The sequence below is a fragment of the Phacochoerus africanus genome, chromosome 9, assembly GCF_016906955.1.
Source record: "Phacochoerus africanus isolate WHEZ1 chromosome 9, ROS_Pafr_v1, whole genome shotgun sequence".
NCBI lineage: Eukaryota > Metazoa > Chordata > Mammalia > Artiodactyla > Suidae > Phacochoerus > Phacochoerus africanus.
In genome coordinates, this window is record NC_062552.1 from 52,203,721 (window position 1) to 52,219,339 (window position 15,619).

General features: G+C 36.8%; 1 protein-coding gene across 2 annotated transcripts in view; it reads right to left on the reverse strand.

Annotated features, from left to right (window-relative positions):
• ADAMTSL3 (ADAMTS like 3) overlaps nt 1–15,619 on the reverse strand; it is a 358,645-nt gene that overhangs the window by 86,980 nt on the left and 256,046 nt on the right. For both annotated transcript variants that reach the window (XM_047795344.1, XM_047795345.1), the window contains exons 18-19: nt 2,194–2,386; nt 1,899–2,078 (exon numbers count right to left, since the gene is read on the reverse strand). In XM_047795344.1, coding sequence (XP_047651300.1) covers nt 1,899–2,078; nt 2,194–2,386 — 373 coding nt within the window. The remainder of the gene's footprint in view (nt 1–1,898; nt 2,079–2,193; nt 2,387–15,619) is intronic.

Here is a 15,619-nt window from a genome sequence, read left to right on the forward strand (position 1 = left end):
AATGCATGGCCCTGCCCTCCCTGAAAATCTGCCCCTAACCTTGTGGAGACAGTAACCGGAAGCCTTAAATGAGGGTTTGGAGAAGCATTTCCGTAGACTCTCAGTCATGGCCATGAGGACCATGACGTGTGACTTGCCAGTTAAGGTAGTTTATAAATAGTAGCACTTAATTGAGCTAGATGGTCAAAACAGGAAAAATAGAAAGATGTAGAACATGCAGGCAGAAGTACGGTCAATCCAACCTAGGCCAGGAGAATGCAGACTTGCCCTCAGGGTGATGGGAAGGGGCTAAATGTTTCACATATTTATGTGTTTTTTGTTAAAGTGTAGTTGATTTACAATGTTGTGCCAATTTCTGCTGTACAGCAAAGTGACCCAGATATATATATATACACACACACACACACACACACACACATGCATACATACATATATTCCTTTTCTCATGCTAGGTGTTTCTATACCTTATATCTTGTGTTATCCTCACAACAACCATTGTGTCAAAAGAAAGCAAAATGGGGGCGACGACAGGGCAAGTATATTGAACAAGGTCACTAGCAGGCATTAGAGCTTGTAGGTTCCAACACAGGTCCATATGGCTCTAAAGCTGTGCTCTTGCATGAGAGACACGAGTGTGCATGGTTTATACTACACTTGGTCACACAAACTCAGGTATGAATCCTGAGTCTACCCTTGGGAAGACTACTTAATCTGAATGCATCTCTGCTTTCTCGTCTGTAGAAATGGAGACACCATCTGCTTCCAGGGTCGCTGCAGGATGAGATGAGAATAGCAGGTCGTGAAGGCATCCAGCACGGAATTTAGGACTCAAGAAAGTTCATTAATGTCAGTTACTGTCCCTTCTTCTTTCTTGAGATGATTTCTAGTGTGAGACTGCCTCTTGACTCCCAGAAGATATACATTTGGGGGCAGTGACTGGAGGTTAGAGGGCTCTGACTACATACCGCCACTGCCTGCTTCAGAATCTGTGCTAAAACCTTAGCCTGTAAACATGAAGGATGTAGCAAAACTGGAAGAAAGAGCTGAAATAACCATATAGGAGCCCGGAATGTGAGTCCCCTCTGCTCAAGGAAAGCCCTTTGAGGAACTGAAAGGTTATTTTTCAGGCAATGAGACCTTTAAGAGGCGAATCGATGGACCCTGTGATACAAACACTATGGGGATGTTACATGATTTGGAGATGGGAGGGTGATAGAGTGGCAGGGAATCAGGTGGGCAGTGTAATACGAAAGAGAGTCCTTGGAACAAGGTCAAAAGGCATGGATTCTGTTCCCACTTTGCCAGCTGTGGGAGCTTAGGCAGCTTATTTCAGCTCTTTCGGGGTTTAATTTTCCCCACCTGAAAAATGAGGCAGTGCTGCTAGACTGTGTTAAGTCCTGCCAGCACTAAAGTGATATGTTGGAATTCTCCTTATTGCAATTAAAGTGAGCTTGAGAGGATAAAGGGTAAAATTCGCAGTGGTATCAACAGAGCGCAGAGGAAGTCAAGGTATGGAAGATTTCCAGAGCGCTGAAATGACAGGGTTTAAGAAACAATTCTGTATAAGGAGACATAAGGCGGAGGAGAACCAAACTGATTTTGAGTTTATCCCGGGATACAATGGCTTTGGTAGTTTTGAAAGAAGTCATGAGATTTCGTTCAGGAGAAATGTGATGAGCACAGTTTATATAATATTGAATACAAACGGAAAATGAATTGTGATGTGGGGGCTGCACCAGGGCCCTTACACAACTCAGAGAGTGAGTGAGTGTGCCTCCTGAAATCTGGGGCCTCACCTCACACTAGCCCAAGCTCTCATCTCAGGCGCAAAATATTAAGAGGCCGAAACAAAGGAAGAGCAGAAAAGAAAGGACTGTGAAGCCTGGTGTGGCCCTTACCTTCGACCAGTCTCCCATTGTTACATGGGGGGGACAGTCTGTTCTGGCACAGGACTTATGAGAAGATGCCTTGGGTCCTTGGCACAATTCATCTGAGAGATTCAAAAAGCTGCCATCTGTTAATAACTGCCGACAGGTGACCCTGCGATTCTGAGTTCCCCCACCGCAGGTCCTGGAACACTGGCAAGACAGAAGGAGGTGAGTCAACAACGGCCTTGGCCCTCTTGGACCTAGTGCAACACAGGGCTCTTATAGTCAAAAGCATGCCAGCCCTGGGGTCATCAGTTTGTCGTACCTGCTGCCATTCTTCAATATGCCAGCTAGGAGGGCAATCAAATTGATTGCATGCTTGCAAGGCATGGGGCCTCTCCTCTCTGCATTCCTCAGGAGGGGAGGGGGATTCGCCAGGGTGCACGCAGTACACTTCTCGGGTCTGGATTCCAACACCACAGGTAGCTGAGCAGGGCCCCCAAGAGCCCGTGTGCCACCTGTACCAAAGAACAAGTGGACAAAGTTAAGTGTCTGATGAAGCTTTGTGCAGCAACCAGAGCATGGACAGTTTCAAGATTCTCTCTGGATTTCTAGATCTCGCCCTCCACATACAGATTCTGGAACCACAGCATCTCCATCCACACATGCAATTAAAGCACAGAAACAGACTATTTAAAGGTGAGAAGCATCAGGAAAATTTTTAAAGATTTTACCCATTGGGGATAAAGAAGATGTGGTATATAGAGGGTGGGATGCTACTCAGCCATAAAAAGAATGAAATAAAACCATTTGCAGCAACATGGATGGATCTAGATATTATTATTCTAAGTCAGAAAGAGAAAGACAAGTACTATATGATATCACTTATATGTTGGAATCTAAAATATGACACAAATGAATCTACCTGCAAAACAAAAACAGATTCACAGACATAGAGAACAGACTTGTGTTTGCCAAGGGGGCGAGGGGGTAGGGGGATGGACTGAGAGTTTGGAATTAGCAGACACAAACTATTATATATGTGGATAAACAACAACGTCCTACCATCAGCACAGGGAACTATATTCAATATCCTATGATAAACCATAATGGAAGAGAACATGAAAAAGAAGGTGTATGTATTATATATGTATAACTGAATCGCTTTGCTGTATAGCAGAAATTAAAACGAACATTGTAAAACAACTAAAGTAAGATAATTTTTTTTTAAAAGAAGATTTTACCCACTTGGAAAAGTTCATAGTGAAAAAGAAGCTGATTTCTCCCCACCCTAACCTACCGCTATATATCAATAATAAAATCTTAGTTTTGTTTTGAATAGAACCCTAAGGCAAGGATGATTTATACAGATGTCAAACGAAATTTTAAGTGCTTAAAAGCACACTTCAGGAAATTTTCAAGGCACCTGGATTCCTTATTTGGAATACCTCTAAGAAAATTCTTTTATGTTAGGATTGGATTTATAATACATACACATAATGTGATTCCTTTCCAATAAGATCTTGGAAAAATCAGGTTTTCTCCTGAAACATCTGTAAAAATGAAAAACTAGGGCAGCTGCTTTTGATACATATTTCCAAGTGGCCTTCAAAGGAAGATTCTCTCACTCACACTCTCAGCAGAACTAAGTGACAGTGCGTGGTTTCCCATAGCCATACCAACACTGGGTAATATCATTTTATTATTTTTTTGATTTTTTTTGCCTAAAAATTAAAAAAATTATTTCCTCAATAAATTATCTTTTTTCTACTGTACATCATGGTGACCCAGTCACACATACATGTATACATTCTTTTTTCTCACATTATCATGCTCCATCATAAGTGACAAGACATAGTTCCCAGGGCTACACGGCAGGATCTCATTGCTCCTCCATTCCAAAGGCAATAGTCTGCATCTATTAACACCAAGTTCCCAATCCATCCCACTCTTGGGCATATATCCATACAAAACTTTCCTTAAAAAAGACACGTGCACTGCACGTTCATTGCAGCACTGTTCACAATAGCCAAGACATGGAAACAAGCCAAATGTCCATTGACAGATATTGAATTAGGAAGATGTGGTATATATACACAATGGAATACTACTCAGCCATGGGCAATATCATTTTAAAAAGCCTCTGCCCATCTGACGGGTGAAAAATTGTACTTCATGATTGCTTTAATTTAATTGTAAGTGAACATGAATTGTTTATTTATTTGTAAGTGAATATGAATTTTTTTTTTAAATTGTAAGTAACATGAATTTTTTTTTTTTTTGTCTTTTTAGGGTCGTGCCCATAGCATATGAAGGTTCTCAGACTAGGGGTGGAATTGGAGCTGTAGCTACTGGCCTACACCACAGCTACAGTAACGCAGGTTCTGAGCTGCCTCAGCAACCTACACCAGAGCTCATGGCCACGCCAAATCCTTAAGCCACTGAGTGGGGCCAGGGATCAAACCTGCATCCTCATGGATGCTAGTTGGGTTCATTTCTGCTGAGCCACGATGGGAACTCCAAACAAGAATTTTTAACTAGTTACTATAGAGATATATCATAATGAAAGAACTTTTAAATGCTTAAAATTTACATTAATAAGAGAAGTTTTCTCCAGGGTAGTTTATAACAGCAATGAATAAATAAATAAATAAATAAATAAATACTAAATTTGTCAAAGTTGAAGGAGGCCATCCAAATATTTAGTAATAAAGAGTAAATAAATAATTGTATATTCACATAGCACAATGCTAGCAGCCTTTAAAAAATAAAGCAGATGTATAGTTATTAACATAGAAATACATTTGTGATATATTTTTCTTAGAAAACAGGTCATAAAATCACCATATTATTTTATGGACTTATAAATACATGCAGAAAAAAGAGTCTGCATAATTATACATGGAAATGTTAACAGTGATGATCTCTAAGCAATAGGATTTTTATTTTCTTTATTCTTTCCAGTATTTATTTCCTGATTTTTCTCTTGATAAACATTCATTATTAGAAAAAATAAATTAGTTCTTTGAAAAAAAATTAGTGTTTAGCTAAAGGGAATTTTCAGCTCTTCTTATGTCTTACTTTCTATAATAAACATGCTTTACTTATAGAAATAAGAATAAATATAAAAATAATATTCAAGATAAATAGGACATAAAAGTAAAATTTTTATTTATGAAGACAAAGGTTCACAATGATGACATACTAATCATATGAGTATAGAGCCTGAATAAAAAGTGTAAAAATATGTATGAAGTGTGAGCTATTAGATGTAAGAAAAATGGTAGGATATGCAATAAAAATTTTAAAGAGCTATAAAAGACTTCTCTAAGCTCCTGGCTTATCAAGAAGGCAAACTTTAATAATAACATGGAGAATTTAATAATACATTTGAAAATCTACATGAAACAGACAAGTTATTAAGTAAGCAACTACAAAAAGTTCTATTCAAGACAGAGACTAGATCTTGCTAATTTTGTGACTGAATTCCTACAACTTTGTAAGAAACAGGTGAACTGCCATGTTATTTAAAATGTTACAAAATAAAAAGGAGGATTCAAATATTTTAATGCATATTATGAAACTAGGTAAAGCCTTAGCACAAGATCTGACACATATGAACAAAACATTTTTTACACATGATTATATATCCTAAATCCTAAATAAAAGAGAAGTATAAATCTTAAGTAAAATGTAAGCAAGTTAATCAAAGGATTAAAATAATACACAGTACATGCTATGGACTGTATGGTCTATTCCTTCCCAAACTTATATGTTAAAGCCCTAAGCTCCAATGTGATGATACCTGGGGATTAGACCTTTAGGAAGTAATTAGGGTTACACAAGGTCATGAGGGTGGGGCCCTTGTGATGGGTCCAGTGTCCTTATAAGAAGAGAAACCAGAGAACTCTCACTCTTCCCTCTCTCCCACTCTCTCTCCCTTTCTCTCTCTCTTCTATAAGAGGACACAGTGAGAGGTAGACGTCTGCAAGTAAGGAAGAGAGTGCTCATCAAAATCAAACCCTACTGGCATTTTGATCTTAAGCTTTCCAGCCTCCAGAACCGTGAGAAAATACATTTTTGTTGTTTAAGCCAAGTCTATTGCATTTTGTTTTTACAGCCCGAGCTGATTAGTATAGTATGTTTTCTGACCACAGTGGAACTACACTAGACAAAGCCCAAATATTTAGAAGTTATTAGATAATCTTTTAAATTATTCATGGGTCAAAGAAGAAATCACAGTGAAGATTAGGCAGTATTTTTAAATGTCAAAATCTGTGGGATGCAGCCAAAGCCATAATTAGAATGACATCAATAGCCTTAAATGCACATACTAAAAAGAAAGGCTAAAAACAATAATTTAACTATCAATTTCCAGAGGTTAAAAAAAGAATAGTGAATTAAGCCAAAAAAGTAGGAGAGGAAACAAAAAAGATGAAAATAGAAATGAATAAACTAGAAAACAAAATAAAAGTTGGCTCTTCAAAAGACTAATAAAATGGATAAATTCATGGTGAAATATGAAAAAACAAAAATGAGAAGGTATAAATATAAGGAATTTAAGGGGAATCTGAAGGGCATTAAAAATAATAAATGTATGATGGGAGTATAATGAAAACATTATGTCAGACAAGGTCAATAAACTTAAAAATTTACATGACTGAAACTATTCCTACAAAAACTAACATCAAAATTAACACAAAAATGGAGAGAAATCTGAATAGTTTGATATCTGTTAAATTAAATGTATAATTTAAAATGTTAAAAAAATAAATTTCAGTGTCAGATGGCTTCCTTGATGAAATTCTATTAAACATTTAAAGCACAAATAATCAACCTTATATAAACTCTCCAGAAAATGTGAGGGAACACTTCCCAACTCATTTAGGTCAATGTCTCTCACAAACACAGATATAAAAGTTCTAAATAAAATATTAGCAAGGAAGTGACACATACAAAAATATTACACCATGACAAAGTTGAGTTTATTTCAGGAAGGCAAAGTTGTTTCGACCTTGGAAAATCAACCAGAGGTTATGACATTAGCAATATGTAGGAGCAAAATCATGTGATTTTTTTCAATGGTAGGAAAACATCTGACACATTTCAACAGATATTCATGATTAGAAACATTCTTAATCAGAGTAAGTCCATCCAAAAAAGCAACTAGTGGTGGGGGAGCAGGAGAACAGAACAAAATACCTAAGTTCCCCTCTGTTTCAAGAAAATAGCAGTAACAGTTAAAGAAAGACATAAGGGTGAAGACATTCTCTTATACAAAATAAGTCTATCAGCACACCAGAAATCAGGTGGAAATACAATGCTAAAGTGGATTGAAGTTCTCTAGGCTTACTGGATGCCAGGACTGGAAAATTGCAATGGCAGCTAGGAGTTTGATTTATATGGAGAAACTAAACAAATGGCACTTCATTGAGAAGGGTAACTGGAACTAGGCTTACTTCTAGAAACAGAGGAGTAGGGTGAGACTCCCTGGCCCATAATTAAAGGCTAGAAAAAAAGATTCCATAGCCTGTATGTGTGGCTGGAATTAACTGGCTCCCTGGGATGACATGAAAAAAATGCAGATAACTCTGATCCTGGTTATTGAGCCAAACTATCATATAATTCTGGCAGAGGTTCTGAAATATTTCCCCTGGTATGAGAGTCTAAAGGAAGCAATATGAGATCTGGTTCTGATCTGGAGTTCTTGGAGAGGGGTCTTCATTCAGGTAACCACAAAAACTCCATATAGAAACACATAACTCCCATTCAATATGAACTTGCAAACAAAAAAGGTCCAAATAGAGAAAAAAATTAATGACATGAAGGAGAGCAAACACACTCAATAGATGGAGAGAATTCTTCCCTAAAGAAATACAAATAACAATAGCAATACTGGTATAGCACTTACTGTTTTCTACACTTGGTTTTAATATTATAGTCACTTCATCCTCATAGAGTCTGAGAAAACTGTAATATAACTGTGTGGTGCTTTTTTTTATTCTTAGAGACAAATAGTGACCCAGGAAATAGCAGATCATGCAAATGTGCTTACTTCTGTTCTGTTCCACCCATGCTAAAAAATTACCCACTAAAGGAGTTCCCTCTGTGGTGCAGTGAGTTAAGAATATGACTGCAGCTGCTCAGGTTGCTGTGGAGGTGCAGGTTTGATCCCCAGCCTGGCACAGTGGGTTAAAGGATCCTGTATTGCCACAGTGGCTCGGAGGTTGCAGCTGTGGCCCAGATTCAATCCCTGGCCCAGGAACTTCCATATGCCATGGTGTGCCCATAAAACAATAAAATAAAATAAAATAAAATAAAATAAAATAAAATGTAAAATAAAATAAAACCCACTAAAAAGAGAGTAGAGGGATTAAAACAGGATTAAACAAAGGTGTATATCCACAAAGATTGTGGGAGATACAGCTGAAACACTTTGTAAACTGAAGAGAAGATGGAAAAGTGGTGATTTACTTAGCAGCTAGGGGAAATCTGAAAACTAAGCTGGTAGTTGGGGAAATCCAGAAGCAAGAAGCCATGAAAGGATCAGATACAAGATATTTCTAAACATGTGGTAGGGTGAAGCTAAAACAAATTTGCTGAAAGTCTGTATAACCTGAAAGAAATCCTTTTGCCTGTCTTTGGCATGCAGGAAATTTATTCTCCATGCCTAGCAATAGATTTGGGGTTTACTTAAGGACCTAAGGAATAGCGAAACGTGGGCAAGTATACTGAAAATGGGGTAAGGTGAGGGTCTACACGATGTTAGGTGAGCTCGCCAAACTTTTTCCTTCACTTGGCTAAGAAAAAACACTGCCAGCCAAGCTTCAATCCTTTCCCCACTCTCAGACAAAAGATTGGAGAAATCCTTACTGGAAGTATTAACTAGCCTGAAAGCAAAGAACAAAAAAAGTTAAGAGGTCTTTCCATGAAATAGCCCATCCGGATCCCTCTTGAGTGAAATTTATCATTCAATAAATTTAGTCCATATACACAGAGCTTCCAATCTGCTTTTTGGTGTATCATTCTTAACTATAAATGGATAATCAGGGAATGTAAAATATCTGATGAAAACTTCTAAGAAAAAGACAAAACCAAACATTCAGAAGAAAACAGACAATGCAAGGTATAAAGGTAGCAAAATTAGATTAAACTAGAATAAAAAATCATAATATTCTCAAGGAACAGAAGATATTGTATCCAAGAAATGAAAACAAGTTGCTGTTTAAAAAGGTACTAGGATGGAGTTTCTGTCGTGGCTCAGTGGTTAAGGAATCCGACTAGGAACCATGAGGTTGCAGGTTCAATCCCTGGCCTTGCTCAGTGGGTTAAGGACCCACCATTGCTGTGGCTCTGGCATAGGCAGGTGGCTACAGCTCCGATTCGACCCTTAGCCTGGGAACCTCCATATGCTGTTGAAGCAGCCCAAGAAATGGCAAAAAGACACACACACAAAAAAAGTACTAGGATGTGGAGAAAAGGAAATCCTCCTGCACTGTTGGTGGGAATGTAAGCTGGTACAACTACTGTGGAGAACAGTATAGAGGTACCTTAGAAAACTATACATAGAACTACCATATGACCCAGCAATCCCACTCATGGGCATATATCTGGACAAAACTTTCCTTGAAAAGGACACATGCACCCACATGTTCATTGCAGCACTATTCACAATAGCCAAGACATGGAAACAACCCAAATGTCCATTGACAGATGATTGGATTAGGAAGATGTGGTATATATATACACGATGGAATACTACTCAGCTGTAAAAAAGAACTAAATAATGCCATTTGCAGCAACATGGATGGAACTAGAGACTCTTATCCCGAGTGAAGTTAAGTCAGAAAAAAAGACAAATACCATATGATATCACTTCTATCTGGAAGCTAATATATGGCACAAATGAACCTTTCCACAGAGAATAATATCATGGACTTGGAGAATAGACTCGTGGTTGCCAAGGGGGGTGTGTGTGGGATGGATGGGTTGCTTGGAGTTAATAGATGCAGACTATTGCCTTTGGAATGGATTAGCAATGAGATCCTGCTCTGTAACACTGAGAACTATGTCTTGTCACTTATGATGGAGCATGATAATCTGAGAAAAAAGAATGTATACATGTAACAAAAAGAGAAAAAGCCATTATCTTTATTTCATAAACTCTGCAGATGAAACTAATTTTAAAGAAAAATGTGTATTTCCTTTTTTTCCACTTAAAGTAAATGTGTTTTTTTCAAGATTTTTTCATTGTGAAAAATAAAAAAAAGTACTAGGAACCTACAGAAATCCAATAAAAGACTCTTGTAAATTAAAAATAAAATAAAAATGTACAAGATCAGTGGAAAATTGAGGCAAAGCAAACTCTCAGAAAAGGAGGTAAAATGAAACATAAAATAGGGTCATTTCAGGAAGTCAAACATTCTACAACAGATTAAGCAAAAAAGCAGAAAAGAAATATGCCAAGAAATATCCCAATGGAAAGAAGTGTCCAGATTTTAAAGCCCCCCCCCCCCCCGCAAATGTCCAGTACAACAGATAAAAATGAACTACAGGAAAGCATATAACATTGTTCCACTGTCTTCCAGAGGGAATAAAACAGGTCATTACAAAGGATGGGCGATCTAAGTGTCAAGATATTTCTCAATAGTGTAACCCAGTGTTAGAATTGAATGAATGGAATAATGCTTAAAAATTTTTTTTGAGGGAAAATGATTTGCAACCTTGAAATCTATATCTAGCCAAAGTATTAAAGTAGAAAAAGACATTTTCAGACATTCAAGAGCAAAAAAAATTCATTCCCAGCTTTCTTGGGACTAATGTGCTCCAACAAAAAAAGTAATGAGTAACCTGAGAGAGGAAAACATGGGTCATGAAATGTGGAAAATGGAGAATCCAATGTAAGAGAAATTCAAGGAACCCTCGAGATGAGGATAAAAGAAGGCAAAAGTTGTTCAGCAAGCCTGGGGAGCAACCAGTCCAATTTGGAGCAGGAAGATGGAAGGCTCCAACAGGGATATCCCCAAGAAAATGATGAAACAGAGTATGTGAAGGAGTTGAAAGCATTGAGAGGATAATTGCACTTTTTAGAATAGATTAATAATGGGATCCTAAAAGCCATGCAAGCAAAATAATAATAATAATAATAATAATGGGAAGGAGAAGGAGAAGAAGAAGACGAAGAAGAAGATGAAGACGGAAGAAGAAGACGAAGAAGACGAAGACGAAGACAAAGAAGAAGAAGAAGATGAAGACGAAAGATGAAGAAGAAGAAGAAGAAGAAGGCAATTATCAACTCCAGGGAAAACAAAAATGAAAATGGAACCACAGTAAATTATTAACTACCTTAGGCATGCAATGCTCCTTTTTTAAATAACAGTTTTATTGAGATAAGGTTTACATACCATAAAATTTACTTCTTTATAGTATATCAAAGCTCCTTTTAAGAAACAGTTCCTGCTTAATTTGGGACTTTTCAGATAATTAAACATCTATAGTGAAACATACAACCATGATCCAAGAGATGAGCATATGACTTAAGCTGCTCATCATAAGTGGACACTATATGATCCACAAAGTCATGAAGTCAGATGTGACCAGCACTGGACTACCACTGAGAGGAAGTCTTATATAGGATCAGGCATTGATGGGCACATCATCGTAAAATGCCTAGTGTTGGTTATGGCCACAAGTGCCCAGACATGACCTCAGATATAACTGTAGCTGTGTTTTCCTTGAGTCTAACCTCCCTTGGTTTTTGCCACTTTTATGAACCCCATTCTCTAGCCTCTCTGTCATTCTTCTGGGCTACTTCATATCTTTCCAATAAATTCAATTTCAATGGTTAAGTTAGCCAGAATTAATTTATACTCTTTGTACCAAAGAGCCCTGATGAATATAAAGAGATGTAAGTTTTAGATTATTTTTTAATTTTAGAAATTTTACGAATTCAATTAACATGCAAAAAGACAAATATATAAACTAGCATTTATATTCATTTAGCATTTACCCTTAAGTTTTAGTATATATCACTATAAGTGTTGATAACAAAGGCTAGAGTTCTTTGGTACCTCCATTCTTTTTCATGATCTAAATGAAAAGGCTTCTTAAACTATTCTCATCTGTTACTGTTGTTTAGAATTCTGTTTTTTCCTGACTTTCCATACTTATTTTAATTATTCCTGTTTTTTTTTTTTTTTTGGTGGGCTTGGTCGAGTTTGACATATTTTTTACTTTATTTTCTCCTCTGATAGCTTTCATTCTTAGAGTTACCTTTGGCATTTTAAAGGGCCTGTTTTATTTAACATCTCTAGAGTTAATAAAATTATTTCCATCTTCACAAACAATACAAGGGGCTTAAAACACTTTAACTCCAATCAACCTCTGATCCAGTTTTACAAGGCTTTGCTGCCCAATACCTATTTCAAACCCATAAATCAGGTATTATTATTGACTGCACAGTCAGTGATACTTATTTATTTTTGCATGTATTTATTTATTGATTGATTGATTGTCTTTTTGTCTTTTAGGACCACACTGGTGGTGTATGGAGGTTCCTAGGTTAGGAGTTGAATTGGAGCTGTCGCCCCTGACCTACGCCACAGCCACAGAAATGTGGGATCTGAGCTGCATCTGTGACCTACACCACAGCTCATGGCAACGCCAGATCCTTAACCCACTGAGCGAGAGGCCAGGGATGGAACCCACATCCTCACAGATGCTAGTCAGGTTCGTTAACCACTGAGCCATGACAAGAACTCTGCTCCTTTTTTAGATTAACTATTTTTACAGGGTACTCTGTTCGTTACTTATCCTTGCATCTTAGACTGTCCCTTTAGGATCAGATTTCTGCTTAACAAATGCATTCTTTTAAAATTATCTTTAAGTGAAAGTTTGCTGATAATGAAGTCTCCTGGTTATGCTCACCTAGAATATCTAATATAATAGTAATTAATATTCATTGATCACTTAGTATGTGCCAAGTTCTTTTTAGAGTACTTTACATATGCTAACTCATTTAATGCCTCACTTGTAAGGCCGTGACCCTCCCAATACAATCTGAAAATATCCTTGTTTCACCTTTGAAATATTTTTTCACTAAGTATGCAGTTCCAGGCTGACAGTTATTTTCTCTGAGCCATCCGAAGCTAATATTCCATTATTGCTAATACTGTCGGTTTTCATTGTTCCTCTTGCAGATCTCTTCTCTCAGTTTTCTTTCAAGGTATCTTCCTTACCTTTAGAGTTCCAAGGCTTTTCAACCACATATCTAGGGGTGTTTTTTTTTTTTTTTTTTCCTGCTTGGGATTTGTTGTGACTCCAGATTCTCCAGGATTCATGGTTCATTGATTCTGAAATAGTCTCAGCCTTTATCCTTTGCATATTACCTGTTATTTTTTCCTATGGCCCTATTTAGATATATGCTATACCTTTTCAATATACCCTCTTTATTTCTTACCTCTATTGCATATATTACTTTTTTTCACTTGCTCCCTGCTTTATTCCAGGTAATTTCTTCAGATCTCTCTTCTACTTTACCTGTTGGTCCCATTCCACAATGTTCAAATGTCAATGAACACTGACATTTTACATTTAAAATGATTTTATATTTAACTTCCAGATATCCTATTAGGTTGAACCATATGAAATTGCCAATACTTGACCATTTTTGACCAATAAAATTTGTTTTATATGGTTCAATCTAATATTTGGTTCTTTAAAATAAAAAGAAAAACTTTTTTGAGTTCCCAATGTGGCTCAGCAGGGTAAGAACCTGACTGATATCCACGAAGATGTGGGTTAGATCCCTGGCCTTGCTCAATGGGTTAAAGATACAGCATTGCTGCAAGCTGCAGCATAGGTCACAGATGTGGCTCAGATCTGCTGCTGCTGTGGCTGTGGTGTAGGCCAGCAACTGTAGCTCTGATTGGACCTCTAGCCTGGGAACTTCCATATGCCACAGGTGTACCCCTAAAAAGAAAAAGAAAAAAAAACCTTTCATTCGAAAAGATACATGCACCCCTATGTTCATCGCAGTATTATTCACAATAGCCAAAACATGGAAACAAACTAAATGTCCATTGACAGATTAATGGATTAAGAAGATGTGGTAAATATATACAATGGAATACTACACAGCCATAACAAAGAACAAAATAATGCCATTTGCAGCAACATAGATGCAACTAGAGATTATCATACTAAGTGAAATAAGTCAGAAAGAGAAAGACAAATATCACATGATATCACTTATATGTGTAATATAAAATATGGCACAAATATACCTATCTACAAAACACACTCATGGACATAGAGAACAGGCTTTTGGTTCCCAAGGGGGGAGTGGGGAGGAAGTGGAGTGGATGGGTAGTTTGGGGTTAGTGGATGCACACTATTACCATTAGAATGGATAAGCAATGAAGGCCCTACTATACAGCACAGGGAACTATATCCAGTCTCTTAGGATAGAACATGATGGAAGAAGTATTAAAAAAAAGAAAGTATATATATATATATATATATATATATATATATATATATATATATATGTATGTATGACTGGGTCACTATGCTGTACAGCAGAAATTGACACAACACTGAAAATCAATTATACTCTAATAAGATAAAATTTAAAAAGTTGCCCAGGTACTTTTGCTAGTTTGTTGTTTCTAACTTAGTTTTTCATTTCCTGTTTTATACCTTTAAGCATATTTAAAAACTTAGTTTATATTCTGTGTCTGATCATCCCAAATGATGCTCTGTGTATCTGATTCCCCAGTGACTCTCCCATGTGTACTCATGAGTTTGTTTTTTGTTTTTTTTTTTAAATGGGGTGATGCCTATGAGGTCTTTGTGGGAATGCTAAGTTCCAGGTTGAAGACACATCATTCCTCTGCACAGAATTTGCATTACCTCTGTCAAAATCAATGTGAATTAATTTTTCAAATCACATAGTCAGGTGAATATAAACCCCACTCCTGTATAAAGGGTTACTGGTAGCTGTCCCCATGGGGGCCCTAACTTTAACTCTAGGTTTGGGCTGCTGTGGATTTTCCTAACTTTCTTACAAGCTTAGTTCTACATTTCAAGTTATTTTTGCATATTTCATCTAGTATTTTAGGAGCTTTTAGCAGGAGGGCATTCAGGATATCTAGCCTACCACAAGGCTTAAAAACAGACATCCACATTCACATGACTTGAAATGTGAGCAAGCTTAGCTCTGAGTTGATCGTGACTTTCCCTGAGTACTTTAAAGACTCCTTTGTTTTCTGGAAACTCCAGTTGCTAATAAGTACTTTGTGGTTAATCTGTCTTTCATGTTTTGGGGCTTTTAAGATTTCTTATCATCTTTGATTCTCTGCAGTCTCATTATTATGTATCGAAGTGGGAATTTTTTTTTTCATTTCTTGATACTAGGAGTATTTTTCCCGTAAGATTTTGTAAACAATTTATCTAATATCTTGCCTCTCTGCCATTATTTCCACATTTCTTCACGTCCTTTTCCCCAAATTGCCAGCCTTCTATGGTTTGATTCATTTGTCTTCCTCAGCATTATTTTCAAGTCACCAATTCTTTCTTCAATTTCCTATAGTTCATTCTTTTATTTCATTGACTTTTTAAAAATTTCTTGGTTTTCTAGTGAGTTCTTTATAATACACACTTAATCTTACCACATTCTTGCCTATTTCTATCTCAAAATCTCTAGCTCTTTATATGGAGATTATTAATTATTTCTTCAAAGATACCAATAA